At 31.8% G+C, this 13,278-nt stretch overlaps 1 protein-coding gene across 49 annotated transcripts in view; it reads right to left on the bottom strand.

The window, feature by feature from the left end:
- The window catches only part of RIMS1 (regulating synaptic membrane exocytosis 1), a 517,565-nt gene that overhangs the window by 156,012 nt on the left and 348,275 nt on the right, over nt 1–13,278 (bottom strand). For all 49 annotated transcript variants that reach the window (XM_055390601.1, XM_019029847.3, XM_055390599.2 and 46 more), the window contains 5 exons: nt 12,929–12,996; nt 11,042–11,152; nt 8,827–8,926; nt 4,313–4,436; nt 874–920 (listed from right to left, as the gene is read on the bottom strand). In XM_055390601.1, the coding sequence (XP_055246576.1) occupies nt 874–920; nt 4,313–4,436; nt 8,827–8,926; nt 11,042–11,152; nt 12,929–12,996 (450 nt within the window). The remainder of the gene's footprint in view (nt 1–873; nt 921–4,312; nt 4,437–8,826; nt 8,927–11,041; nt 11,153–12,928; nt 12,997–13,278) is intronic.

Here is a 13,278-nt window from a genome sequence, read left to right as displayed (position 1 = left end):
TGGTCACCAGAAAGCTCAAAGCCAAAACTGGGTCCACCTCTAGCAGAACATGATGGTATGCATTTTATATGATAACCTAGTGTCTGTTTCCTTGTTTATCCTACTTTCATATTTTCTTCTCCCTTCTAATGACTATCACTGGTTTTCCCCTAAATCACCTTTTATTTTCTATTTCTTTAACTTGGGTTCTGTAAGAACACCTGGGGAATCAAGCCCAAGTATTAACTAATTCCCATCCATTGCAAAGTAAATATTTGGGTCACTTCTGCATTATCATTGAAAACTTAATTGTCTATATTTTATTGCACACAATATCATCTTCTGTCATACAGAAACGACTTAAATTCCCATATAGATAATTCTTTCAACCCTCTGGTTTCACAATCTCTTGACCTATTATGTTTAATGAAGTTTACTCCACCCATTCACTTCCAAAATCAATCCACACACTTTGTTATTCAGTAATACAATTATTTGTTAAAGTGCCTACCTAGTTTCTTCACTAGGCTGCTCTTGAGACTGAGCTGCTTAGCAATCAAACTGAATAAACCAGTATCACAATAAATGTTAATGTAACTAGAACTATTCCTGATATATTAAGCTCTGTAAGGGTCCTGACTGTTATGATGCTGAAGAGTATTCCCAGTAAAGATTTTTTTTTTTAATCACATAAAAAAGTAGAGGAAGAAAAATCTTGAAGTAGAACTTCTTTGGATTTCCAGTTATTGCCATCATTGCCAACATCTAGTACCAATGGAGACATCTTTAGTATAGTAATCCCAATTCATTATATCAAATAACTAAAGAAAATTAGAAATCTTTACTTTCAGTTAGTTCAATACTTTTGTAATAACAAAGAAACCTTATACTCACTGGACTCCAGCGGAGGGTGGGAGCTCTCAGGAATCCGGGGAATGTCACTAAAAGAAACAGGATATGGTGAAAATCCCATTAGTTAAATGACCCTGCCTGAGGCAATCATAGCCCATTATACGTGATGTGAAAAAATCCTGCTGGGTCTTTACAGGTGTGGAAATGAATAGGAGTTACTATTAAGGCAACTACTAATGTGCATGAATGTCAAACACCACACAAAAAAAAACTGCAATAAAAAAGTTTTTACATATTTAAGAGCAAAACACTTTAACATGACAACAATCAGACTAATATTGCGGTTAAAATCACCACAATATTTTTACTACCAAAACAGCAGGTTTTGGAAATAAAAAATGTTAAAGGTAATACTTTCCTTCAATTATAGGAAATCAAAATGACACATATTTTACAAATCAGTAATATGCTTTACAAACACATCTGAAAGAGTTTACCGAGTGAAAGGGATGGGAACATCTCAATAATAAAATGATGTGGTGAATATCATGGGCAAAGTTAAATGAAAAGGATGAGTTGCTTTGGAAAGTAAAAATGGTTCAAGCTTGCAACAAAAAAGCCAAATTATTTTATATATGTGTATATATATATATAATATATATACACATATATACCCTTTATAGAGATTCATATCTCTATACTGAAGTTAGCTAAATATATGACTATTTACTATATGGTTAGAAAGTGACTTGTGAGACCACCCATTCCTGCCACACTGACAAATTACTCTGAAGAAATATATGTACTATAATCTCAACTTAATCCATTACCCACTATGACCTTAAGAACCCTAGATCACCTTGGTTTAGGTATTACACTGCATAGGACTATTTTACTTCTCATTTTCCAAAGACGTTTTAATATCAATTTAAGATTAACAATATGCAAATATTAACATGACATATTAAAGCAGACTGGAGTTAGCTAGTCCCAACAAAATTATAAGCATATTTTTTAAGAATTTCTAACCACCTACCTTATGAGCTAACTTCACTTTTTCTTTTCACTTTTGGGGGGAATGAAAACAAAAAGAGTTTTCCCTGTTTGTTCTCTGCAGTTGTCATTTTGACTATTTTGTGCAAAGTAATTCTCATAGCCAACTATAATTTATACTTCTTAAAAATGACAATCTGGCCTATGCTGTGTATTTTATAAATTTTATTATATATTTTTGTATGACTATACATTTATATAAAATCATTTGAATGAATTAAGAGACTAATTTACAATACCCAAAACGCAGAAAAAACTATATATTCTGCTACTTTCTTCTAAATTAATGCAAGCAAATAAAAGTAAATTGTAAAAAAATCCAGGAACAATTTTTAGATAGTATGACTTCTTAAAAAATCAGCCTCATAGTCCATTATGAAATCAGAATTTGAAGTTCTAAAGCCAGGTACAAACTTTGGAATTTACATGCCTGTGAAAAAAGAATGGTAGCAAAGTTGTTGAAAATATGTTAAAGTGACTTTTAGTTAAAATTTATTTATGTTAATTGCTTCAGCAATATTTTCAGGCATAAATTTCCACTGGATGTTTACATATCCAGTGGAATTCTTTACTAGTTCTATTTACCAGTTAGGTAGTAGAGTAGTTTTAGTAACAATTAAAAGCATAAAGGTCAAGGATATTGTATTTGGTGGGTTCACAAAAAAAGTCAATACCTCAAGATGGCTAATGCCTCTTAGTGTGTACCGATCAATGTGCTTGTAAGTTATATTTAGAATGATTCCTGAAATCACTATGCCACTACATTATGAATAAATATTTTCTTTTTCCTTTAATTATAGTTGTTAAACAGGACTACATTAAATATTATTATTAAAACATAGCTTTCCAGCCTGGGTAACAGAACAAGACCATGTCTTTAAAAAAAAAAAAAAAAAGTAGCTAAAATTATTTTTCTAGAATTCCAATAATGTATTCACTAGAAAGAAAGTTGATACCACCTTTGATTCTGATTCAATTATAATCTTTGTATTCCATGTCCTTTAAATTCTATAATCTTTAAATTATAATTTTTGTATTCCATGTTCCTTTCAATTCTATAATCTATAATAGTTTAGAATTTGGCTGTGCAGATGATTACTTCTTAATTAATTTTCATAAAAAGTAAAAATAATGTTATTCCAGTCTACTTTAATTGTCTGTTACTTTTTTAAGTCACCATGAATCAATTCTGTTTTTGCTGTTTACTTTTAAACCACTATATATTTGAAAGTATTTGGCAAGTGCACAATGCTTGATTCTAAACTTTAGCTTTCATACTTTTGATTCATTTTCCAATTTACTTACCTCTTTTCCAGCCTTATATTTACCTCAGCACTAGAACATATGTCATGTAAAACTAGCATAAATTGTAGTATTGTTATTTTAAAAATCTACATGGAAATGTACAACACTTTTGCAAATGTCTTCAGTGTTCACTCTTAATAATAACCAGTTAAAATTGGTTAAAAGCTTGCCTTTATTTTAGAGTTTTATATATTAATATTATTTGATAAATGATCATACATTTTCATTCTTTGAGAATTATGATAATTATATCTTCTTGTATGTTTTGCATTGACATATATTCATGAGGCCAATACAAATTGAAGGTTAGCATTTTTTTCAACATAAAAAGCCTTGAAATAACGGCTGTATTAAATTTTGGAGAATAGGGAAAAAAAGAATCATTTCCAAGAACACATTCAAACATTAAGCCAAGTATAATAAAACAGTTCAAAATGCCTTTAAAAATTATAGACTGGCAAAATGAATATTTATTTTGGACCATGTGGGTTTGCCAGAGAAAGGCAACGATATGGGGAAATCTAGATACATACATAGAAAATATCCCACTGGCTATAGATAATTAAATTGTACTGAAAATTGAGGTTTTAAAAATATCATTATGACCAATTAAAATGTTAAAATATGTAACACTTCTTGCTTGATTTTAAATAAAAGTTGAAATTACTCATGGTTAAAGAGACAGAAAAAATATTTTATTCTTTCGTAGAATAATAAAAAGTTCATGTAGACATATGAAATCACTAATATTTTAAATATCACAAGAAGAGGAGTTTGTTAGTGCCTCTCTTAAAGGAAATACTACTTATTAAATTAGAATTACTTAAATATATCTGCCATTAAAAGAAAATATTTTACTTTATATTTCACTTGCAAAAAGTACATACTGATATCTTTTGATATTACAATTGTTAAAGTGTGGAGCTTCTAAAATGTAGCGAAGTAAACTCAGTATTCCAGTTAAAAAATTAAGAAATTTTTAATAATCTAAAAATGTATGCCCATGATTGATGCAAAAACTATCCATGTTAACATGTACTGTATGAATGTATAAAATTCTTTTTAAAACCCTACTAATACATGTAATTTACTAAACTTAAGAAGTAAGTTTTTTTAGCCTTACCCAATAGGCCTTGAAACAATAATTTCAACTTGAGGTTCTGATTTTGATTCTAAAATAATGTTGTAAACTTCTTCATTTGTAGCTCCCGGCAGGGGTTTACCATTCCATTCTAGAACTTCATCCCCTTGAATTTAAAAAAAAGGGTATTTTTTTACCTTATATATTCTGTTTATTTTTCGTATCTTTTCTCTTTTTTAACAAAGAAATGCAAAACATATACAAATAGTTTAATTGTCTAGGCTCTGCTTTCAAAAGCAAATTGATTGCCATATAATGTCAGCTAAATGGTTCTTCTAAACACTTTTTCTTTTCTTTTCTTTGTTTTTCTTTTTTTCCCCCAGAATATTACTGGTGACTGGAAACAGTACAATACAAAACTACCTTTATCTTTTGAGATATACCAGAAATCATATAAAAATAATCTCATGCTATGGGATGGAATTAGCACAGCCTATTTGGAAACATTAAAAAATAATAATTAGCAGCATGCCCTCCATATAATAAATGTAGGCGGCTCTATTTTTGAAAGATTCTTACTAAACTGTGCATAAATCCTGTTTTATTTTTGGAAGAAAGAGCAATTAATATTTGTTAGCATGAATTTCCCAATTACAAGTCATGCTTCAGTGTCTTCACCAGATGCACAACAGAATAAAAATGCATGAAAGGATTTGAATTCACACCCATCAGTTAACGCAGGTAGCTATGGCAAAATTACAAAGCAAGCAGATGTAAAACTGTTGCATGACAGTTAACCCACTTCCAGATGTTCAAAACACATATGTACTATACATAATCTATATTGTGAACATTAAAGTACAAGTAGAACACACTTTAAAATAACAAAACATTAATACAGTACATAGTTGTTAAATATTCTAAGATTAATCAAGGGGAGTTAAAAGATGTTGCATTAAAAAAATACAGGCTAACAACTTACAGTTGTTATTTTAACTAGGGTTTTCACACCATGGGTCACATGAAAAAAAGTATTTATTTTCATAAATATTTAAGAAGTTGTAGGTACCAAATGGTTCTCTGCCTTAGACTCTTCACTTCAAAATGGTAGTCTCAGCTGAAATATTTCAACCTCGATGCACTGAGGTGTCTTAATTTGTTGATGCTCATGCTTATTTTGTTGTCCTCAGTGTCTAGAACATTTTATGAGCAAAGTAAATTTGTGTTGAAATACTGGATCAATATCATCACTATACATTTTATAGCCAAGTATAAGCATAAAATCTTTTCAATGTGTACCTAGAATTTTTTAAATAAAAGTAGGAAAATTGCTTTGCTAGTATTACTTTAAAGTAATTATTTTTTCCAACTGTTTGCTCACTGAAGAGTAAAAAGTAAATATGCAAAAAGTACATGATGCTGCTTTGGTTTGGTAAAATACTATGGTAATCACCAATTCTTTTTTTTGAGATGGAGTTTCACTCTTGTTGCCCAGGCTGGAGTGCAGTGGCACAATCTCGGCTCACTGCAACCTCCGTCTCCCAGGTTCAAGCGATCCTCCTGCCTCAGCCTCCTGAGTAGTTAGGATTACAAGCATGCACCACCACGCCCAACTAATTTTTGTATTTTTAGTAGAGACGGGGTTTCACCATGTTGGTCAGGCTGGCCAGGTCTCCTGAACTCCTGAACTCAGGTGATGCACCCGCCTCAGCCTCCCAAAGTGCTGGGATTACAGGTGTGAGTCACCGTGCCCGGCCACCAATTCTAAAAGACTGCCCTAAGCTGTTACCTAGAAAAGCTTTTCAAATAGGCAATGAATATACTTCAATGTAAAAAAAAAAAAAAAAAGAAAAAAGAACAATAATAATCACAAATTTATAGTATATTAAGAGTGCTTTCAAAATTTTCTGACCAAGAAACAAAGTTGACATCATGATCCTGTACACATATAATATGAACATGTATATATGTATGTGTGTATATATATTCATATTATATGAGTACATACATATATATACACTAAAAAACATTTATAAAACAATACTTACTCTGATTTTTCTATTCTATTATGTTCTACTTCAATTTTTTCAAGTGGTAGATGCAAATGATTAAATTGATTTTACTACCCAATAATGAGTTGCAACCAGCAGTTTGCAAAAGCACTGCATTTTAAAACTCTCCTTTTTATAAGTGGCAACCTGGACGCATAACTTTTAATATCAAATTAAGTTAATACATACATTTATTTACAGATTAATAATTCCTAAACCATAATGCTTTTTACATTATTTATGTATGGATAATCAAGCAGGGATGTAGACAATGAGGGTACAAAGATGAAAATGACATTTTATCTGTCTTTAAATTTGGTCATGAAGAAATGATAAAGAAACAACTCTAATAAAATATTTTATATGCAACAATAGAAGTTCATTTGAGGACCAGAAATAGAGTCAAGTGGTGCCAGGGACACAGTAATTAGTTATTGTTCCAGGTGAGATATTAGGAACCACTTCAAATTAAGGCAACTTCAGATGAATTGTGAAGGATGGAAAGGCCTTCAACAGGAGTAGTAGAAAACTAGGTAGACAAGAGGCATTAACCACATCTTCTAGGTGGGAAACAGCCTGACAGGAACCCACAGGTGGACCAACATCCTGGATAGCTGAAAGTGTTAGTAGAGGACAAGGCTACAGAGCTTTGACTTGAACAAATGATAATTAGGAAACACCGAAGGATCTTCATAATAAACAGAGTGTCAGTGTCATTTTTGTGTTTTAGAAAGTTAAATGAAGTAGCAGTAGAGTGCACATACTTAAAGGGGGGCAGGACTGGATAAAGATACTGCAAGATTAAAGCAAGATTGCAAATGTTAAATAAAAGTCACATTGATTGCACCGTAGTTTTATAGGCTAAGGATGTTTATATGCAAATAATTCTATTTGCATAAATGCAAATATTTAGTCAGTTCCTAAATTATAATGTAAATCAAATAGGATATATGATTGAGTCTGCAAAATCACTTCACTTTCTTCGAATACATTAATTGCTTAGAATGAAAAGTACACTTGTCTGTTTTATAGTTCTTTAAGTTGAGCTTTTAACATTTCAGATTTAAGTTTCTCAGGCTCTTAGCTCATAAGGGTGTTAAATGAAATGAATCATTAACAGATATTTTATATAGAACACCCCTCTTCTTTTACTTCCTAAGTAACTTCCTATTAAAACATAATAATGTGTTTATAATGTGTATATAATGTTTATAATGTGGTCTGCAAACTCAGGTTTCTGTAGTTAAAGTTATTTTACATTAGCCAACAAGGGATTCTCAGACTTTCTGAGGCTTATTTTTGAGTCATTAGACAAACACACACTCAGTTTATTGACAGAGTCAACCCTGATTGAGTTATTTTCCTACTGAATCATAACTGGTCCTTCATAAGAAATAACAGTGTAACATATCTCTATACATATTCAAAGTTGTATAGCAAATGGAGAAAAATCCGATTAGAGTTTTCTTCCTATACACCTGCACAGCAAGTCCTTGTCAAATTAAAAAAAAAAAATGAAAATGATTTTGAACGGATATCCTGGTAAACAAATATACTGAAAAGTCTTTAAGAGTCCTAGAATATTTTGCCAAAGTTTTCAAGAATCACAAACTTAAGGTTTAAAAGTTAAGAATATCACCTGGAAATGTACTCTTTGTGTTATGGATTATTAATCTTTAATTCTACAGCTCAGCCAACTCTGTTTCCTTTATAGTTGTCTGGCAAATACATTAACAGCCATCTAACCAAAAGATTTCTACTAAGCTCTGCAGTCAAGTCAACTGGAAGAAATATTTTAATGTGATTTTAACAAAAATGAAAAGCAAACAATTTACCAAAAATGGATTTTAAAATGTGTTACTATTTAATATATGATACATTTACATATATTAAATAATTTCATTGTGTCATGTTCAGTTATAGGGCAACAAAAATAAATTTCTAAATACCAAGAATTAGCACATCTACATGAGTCACTTTTAAATTTACTAATATTTTATTATACAATCTGTATAAGAAATGTGATTATGATTATGCTTTATAAAAAACACTGCTCCTGAATAAGTGTTTTAGGACCACTCTGAAAAAAATTTGGTAATTACTGTAGCTTAAAATATAAACTAAATAACTAAATAGTGATATAAGATTTTTTTCTCAAAGATAAATTGTTTTAAATTTCAAGTTTTGTAGCAATATTATGATGTCATCTACAAAGATGAGTAATTCTTCTATATTTTACATCTATTTATTTTTATAAAAAGAAGATTCCTACCCTTACTCTCCAGATTGCTGCTGATGTAGAGTTACTTATTATTGCAATTGGTAAATATTTATATCAGGAAATAAGTCTTTATTCATGCATTAAAATTTAGTGACTTAATTGATATATACATACATACATGTATGTATGTATGTATATATAAAACTAACCCCAAATTGAAAACCACCAATTAATGTTCATGCATGGAGAACACACTGTTTAAATATTAAAAAAAGAAACTTTACCTGCTCTTAGGTGTCCAACTACATCTGCTAGGCTACCCTTCTTTACTTTGGTGATGAAAGCACCAAGTCGTCCTAAGTCAGTCATTTTTCCTCCAACAACCTGGATAATTACAAATTTATAAGTTTCCAAGACTCATACTAAAACATAAGCTTATTAGTTTGAGGAATTAATCCTACATTCTTTTATGATATACTTGAAATTGCATGTAGAAACATTAATGAAGTGAAACACTTTTTTTTTTTTTTTTTTTTTTGAGATGGGATCTTGCTCTGTCACCCAGGATGGAATGCAGTGGCATGATCACAGCTCACTGCAGCCTCGACCTCCCAGGCTCAAGTGATCCTTTAACTTTGGCCTACCAAGTAGCCTAGACCACAGGCATACACCACCACGCCCAGCTAATTTTTAAAATTATTTGTAGAGACAAGGTCTTGCTATGTTGCCCAGACTGATCTTGAACTCCCGGGCTCAAGCAGTCCTCCTGCCTGGGCCTCCCAAAGTGTTGAGATTACAGGTGTGAGCCACCAGGGCTTCACCTACATTTTTGATTAAAGTAGCTGGGAGCACAGTTTTGAAAACAAAACATCTCATATTTGAGATGACTATGTGTCCTAAGGAAGTTTGTGTACTGATTTCTTTCTTTCTCTTTTCTTTCTTTCCCTTCCTCCCTCCCTCCCTTCCTTCCTTTTTTTTTTTTCTCTCTCTCTCTCTTTTTTTGAGACAAGGCCTCACTCTGTCACCCACAGAGGAGTGCGTTGATGTGATCATAGATGGCTGCAGCCGTGAACTCCTAGGCTCAAGTGTTGCTCCCACCTCAGGCTCCCAAATAGCTGGGACTACAGGCATGTGCAGACACTACAGTCAGATAATTTTTTAATTTTAATTTTGTAGAGAAGGGGTCTCGCTACGTTGACCAGGCTGGTTCCTAACTCCTGGGCTCAAGTGACCCTCTCACCTTTGCCTTCCAAAGTGTTGAGATTAAAGGCATGAGCCACTGCACCCAGGCTGTAGTGATTTCTTAAAAGCAAGCTTGTCCAACCCACTGTCAGTGGGCCACAAGTGGCCCAGGATGACTTTGAATGCGGCCCAATAGAAATTTGTAAACTTCCTTAAAACAATGCTTTTTTTTTTTTTTTTTTTTTTTTTTTTTTTTTAGCTCATCAGCTATTGTTAGTGTTGATGTACTTTATGTGTGACCCAAGACAATTTTTCTTCTTCCAATGTTGCTCAGGTAAGCTAAAAGATTAAATAGCCCTGTCTTAAAGTGACCTAACAATAAAAGGGCACCATAAATAATGCATATACATAGAAGACAAGTGCCAGGTCTTCCCTACTTAGTATCAAACAGCAAGTGTTTGACACTGTTTACATTAAAATTCATTTTTCTTTATCATCCAAATTCATGTGTACCAGTTGAATTATTATTTCTACATGGAGATAATATCCCATTGTCAAGATCAGTTCTTGATCAGATCTTAATCTCTTTTGTATATGTGTAGTAAAATGTAGGTCTATGACTATAAAGACTGTAGATTCAACGCAAGAAAATGACACCTTTGGGAAGCAATTTACCATTGTGCAAAGCTTAATAGCCTAAATGCATCTCTGCAGCTGACCATCTCATCTGAAACATGTATCTATGCCCATAAGACTATCAAAGTCTGAGTTTTATTATAGAATATTTTAAAATCTATGTTTAAGTTCTTCCAATGCAGGGGCTCAAATATATATAATTTAAAATGAAGAGAATATCACCAAAAGTTGAGATTCATCCACAATTCTTAGTGGCATACCCATTAGTGGAGGTAATCAGAATTATTTCATAGCAGGAGTAATTAACGGTAATAATCAATAAGACAGCACTATTAAGTATATTAATTTTTAAAAAATTCTTACAAAACTATTGTAATTAGAAAGTGATCCCTTTAATGATGTTTATGTTGCTGCTTAAGTTACAACAGAAGTCCACATTATCTATGCTACTTTCCATTTAAATCTTTTTAATGCTAAAAATCATCCTGAACTTTATAGTCAGAAGAAAATACATTAGTTTCCCTAAATTTTATTCAATTTTCCTAACACATCTATATGCTATATCAATAAAATTATATAAAATATTTAAATGACATTTAAAAATCATTGCCAGAAACTCCGATGAATGCAGACCATACTGTAATTCACCCTTTAAGAAACATTTTAAACCAGCATACTTACTTTCAGACCCAGCAATGCACCTGAGTCTTTGGGCATGGTTGTTCTCTTGTTAAGAATAACACGTCCAATTAATCGGTCCCCCTCTTTAGATGGTTGCCACGTTACAGGATGCTGTTAAAACATGAATGAGTTTAAAAAGTAATATATACAGAATGTAATGCATTCAGCTATAAAAAGAATGAAGTCTTGTCATTAGAGGTAACATGGATAGAACTGCAGAACATTATGTTAAGTGAAATAAGCCAGGAACATGTTAGTTCCCGCATGAAAGTTAAACACTGCATGTTCTCACTCACATGTGGAAGCTAAAAAAATGTTGATGTCGTAGTAGTACAAAGTAAAATAGAGGATAATAGAGGCTGGGAAGGTAGGGAGAAGGAAAGGGTAGGGAGAGATTTGTTAAAGAATATACAACTACAGCTATACAGGAGGAATAAGTTCTGGTGTTCTATAGCACTATAGGATGACTATAGTTAATAACATATAGTTTCCAAAAGCTAGAAGGAGGACACTGAATGTTCCCAATACAAAGAAATGATAAATGTTTGAGATGATGGATATGCTAATTACCCTGATCTGATCACTATACATTATAGGTACTGACACATCACTATGCACTGCATAAATATATACAATTATTGTGTCAATTAAAAATAAAATAAAAGAGAATAGGAACAACTGGCAGAGTAACTTAGAAATCATTACTGAAAAATATTTTCATTTATAGTATCAACCTAAAAATATTTTAAAATCCTAAGGAATTGACAAACAAACTGGGCATATCCAGACAAAAATATTATTCAGTGATAAAAACAAACAAAAAAGCATGATCAAACCACAAAAAGACAGGGAAGAACCTTAAATGCATATTGCTAAGTGAAAGAAGCAAATCTGAACAAGCTATAAACTGTATGATTCTAACCATGTGACATTCTGGAAAAGGAAAAACTACAGAAACTAAATGATCAGTGGCTGTCAGGGACTCAGTGGGGAAGAAAGGAGAGAGGGATGAATAAGTGGTGCCAGGGATTTTTAGATTAGTGAAACTATTCTGTGTGATACTGTAATGGTGGATGCATGACATTATAAATGTGTTAAAACCCACAAAATGTATAACACGAAGAATGTACCCTAATGTACACTATGGACTTTAGTCAATAATAATAATACATCAATATTGGCTCATCGGTTGTAACAAATGGACCACACTAATGCAAGATGTTAATAACAAGGTAAACAGGTGGAAAGGGGTGGAGTAAGGAAGTGTATGGGAATTCTGTACTTTCTCCTCAATTTTTCTGTAAACTTAAAACTGCTCGAAAAAGGCCTATTAAATTTTTAAAAAATAAACAACTTGCTTTCTTTCCTATAGACACAAGTTATTGGTTGCAGCATGATGCAATTTCCTCAGTTAAAAGACACTCTAGAGGAAATTATTTCAGTGGACTCCACCCTTGGCTTATAACAATTTTCATTTAGAACTATATTTCATTTGTAGCAGAAATTTATACTAAAAGTTTCTTAAAGTGGTTGGCAAATAAGTATACATTTTTAAATAGTTCTAAAGTGGAATTAATTGAAATTTAAAAATATATCTGCTTACATAAAAAAACTGATTCTGTATGTTGACTTGTTAATGTCAATATCCATAACCAAACATCTCAATCTTACTTATAGTCATTATTTAATAATTGGTTTTTACTTAATTTAAAATTTGTTATAATTATTCAGTAATAACTTTTTTTCTTCAAAATTGTACTATCTTAAATGAAATCAATATTTGCCCTTACCAAATGAATAATAGAGCAGATATCACATATCAGACAAAGGACAATTAATGAGCATACATATTCCCTAAACTCCAAACACACTTTCCAGAAAACTTACCGAACTAATAGGTGATGTCTCCCGGCTGTGCCACGTGGCAGGATCCAACCAGTAATAATCCAAATCACCTGTGCAATACAAAAAGAATGAAAAGTGTAATGGTATTAAAGAGAAGAGTGTATCACTTTAAGCTTTACTTCTTCAATCTATACAGTAAAGGGTTTTAATATCATAAGCTTGAGCGTGTACATCGCAGAATGATGCACACCTGTGTTGCAAAGGTTGTGACTTGAATCACTTGAATGAATGTATGCTACAAATGCACTTCATACAATGAATGACTACCTTTTTCTCTCATAAATCAGTCTGGAAACACATATAAATGTACAGGAAAAAAAAAAACAGGGTTA

This window comes from Gorilla gorilla, chromosome 5 (genome assembly GCF_029281585.2).
Source record: "Gorilla gorilla gorilla isolate KB3781 chromosome 5, NHGRI_mGorGor1-v2.1_pri, whole genome shotgun sequence".
NCBI lineage: Eukaryota > Metazoa > Chordata > Mammalia > Primates > Hominidae > Gorilla > Gorilla gorilla.
Note: the sequence above shows the minus strand (reverse complement) of the source record. Positions and strands in the feature narration are given on the sequence as shown.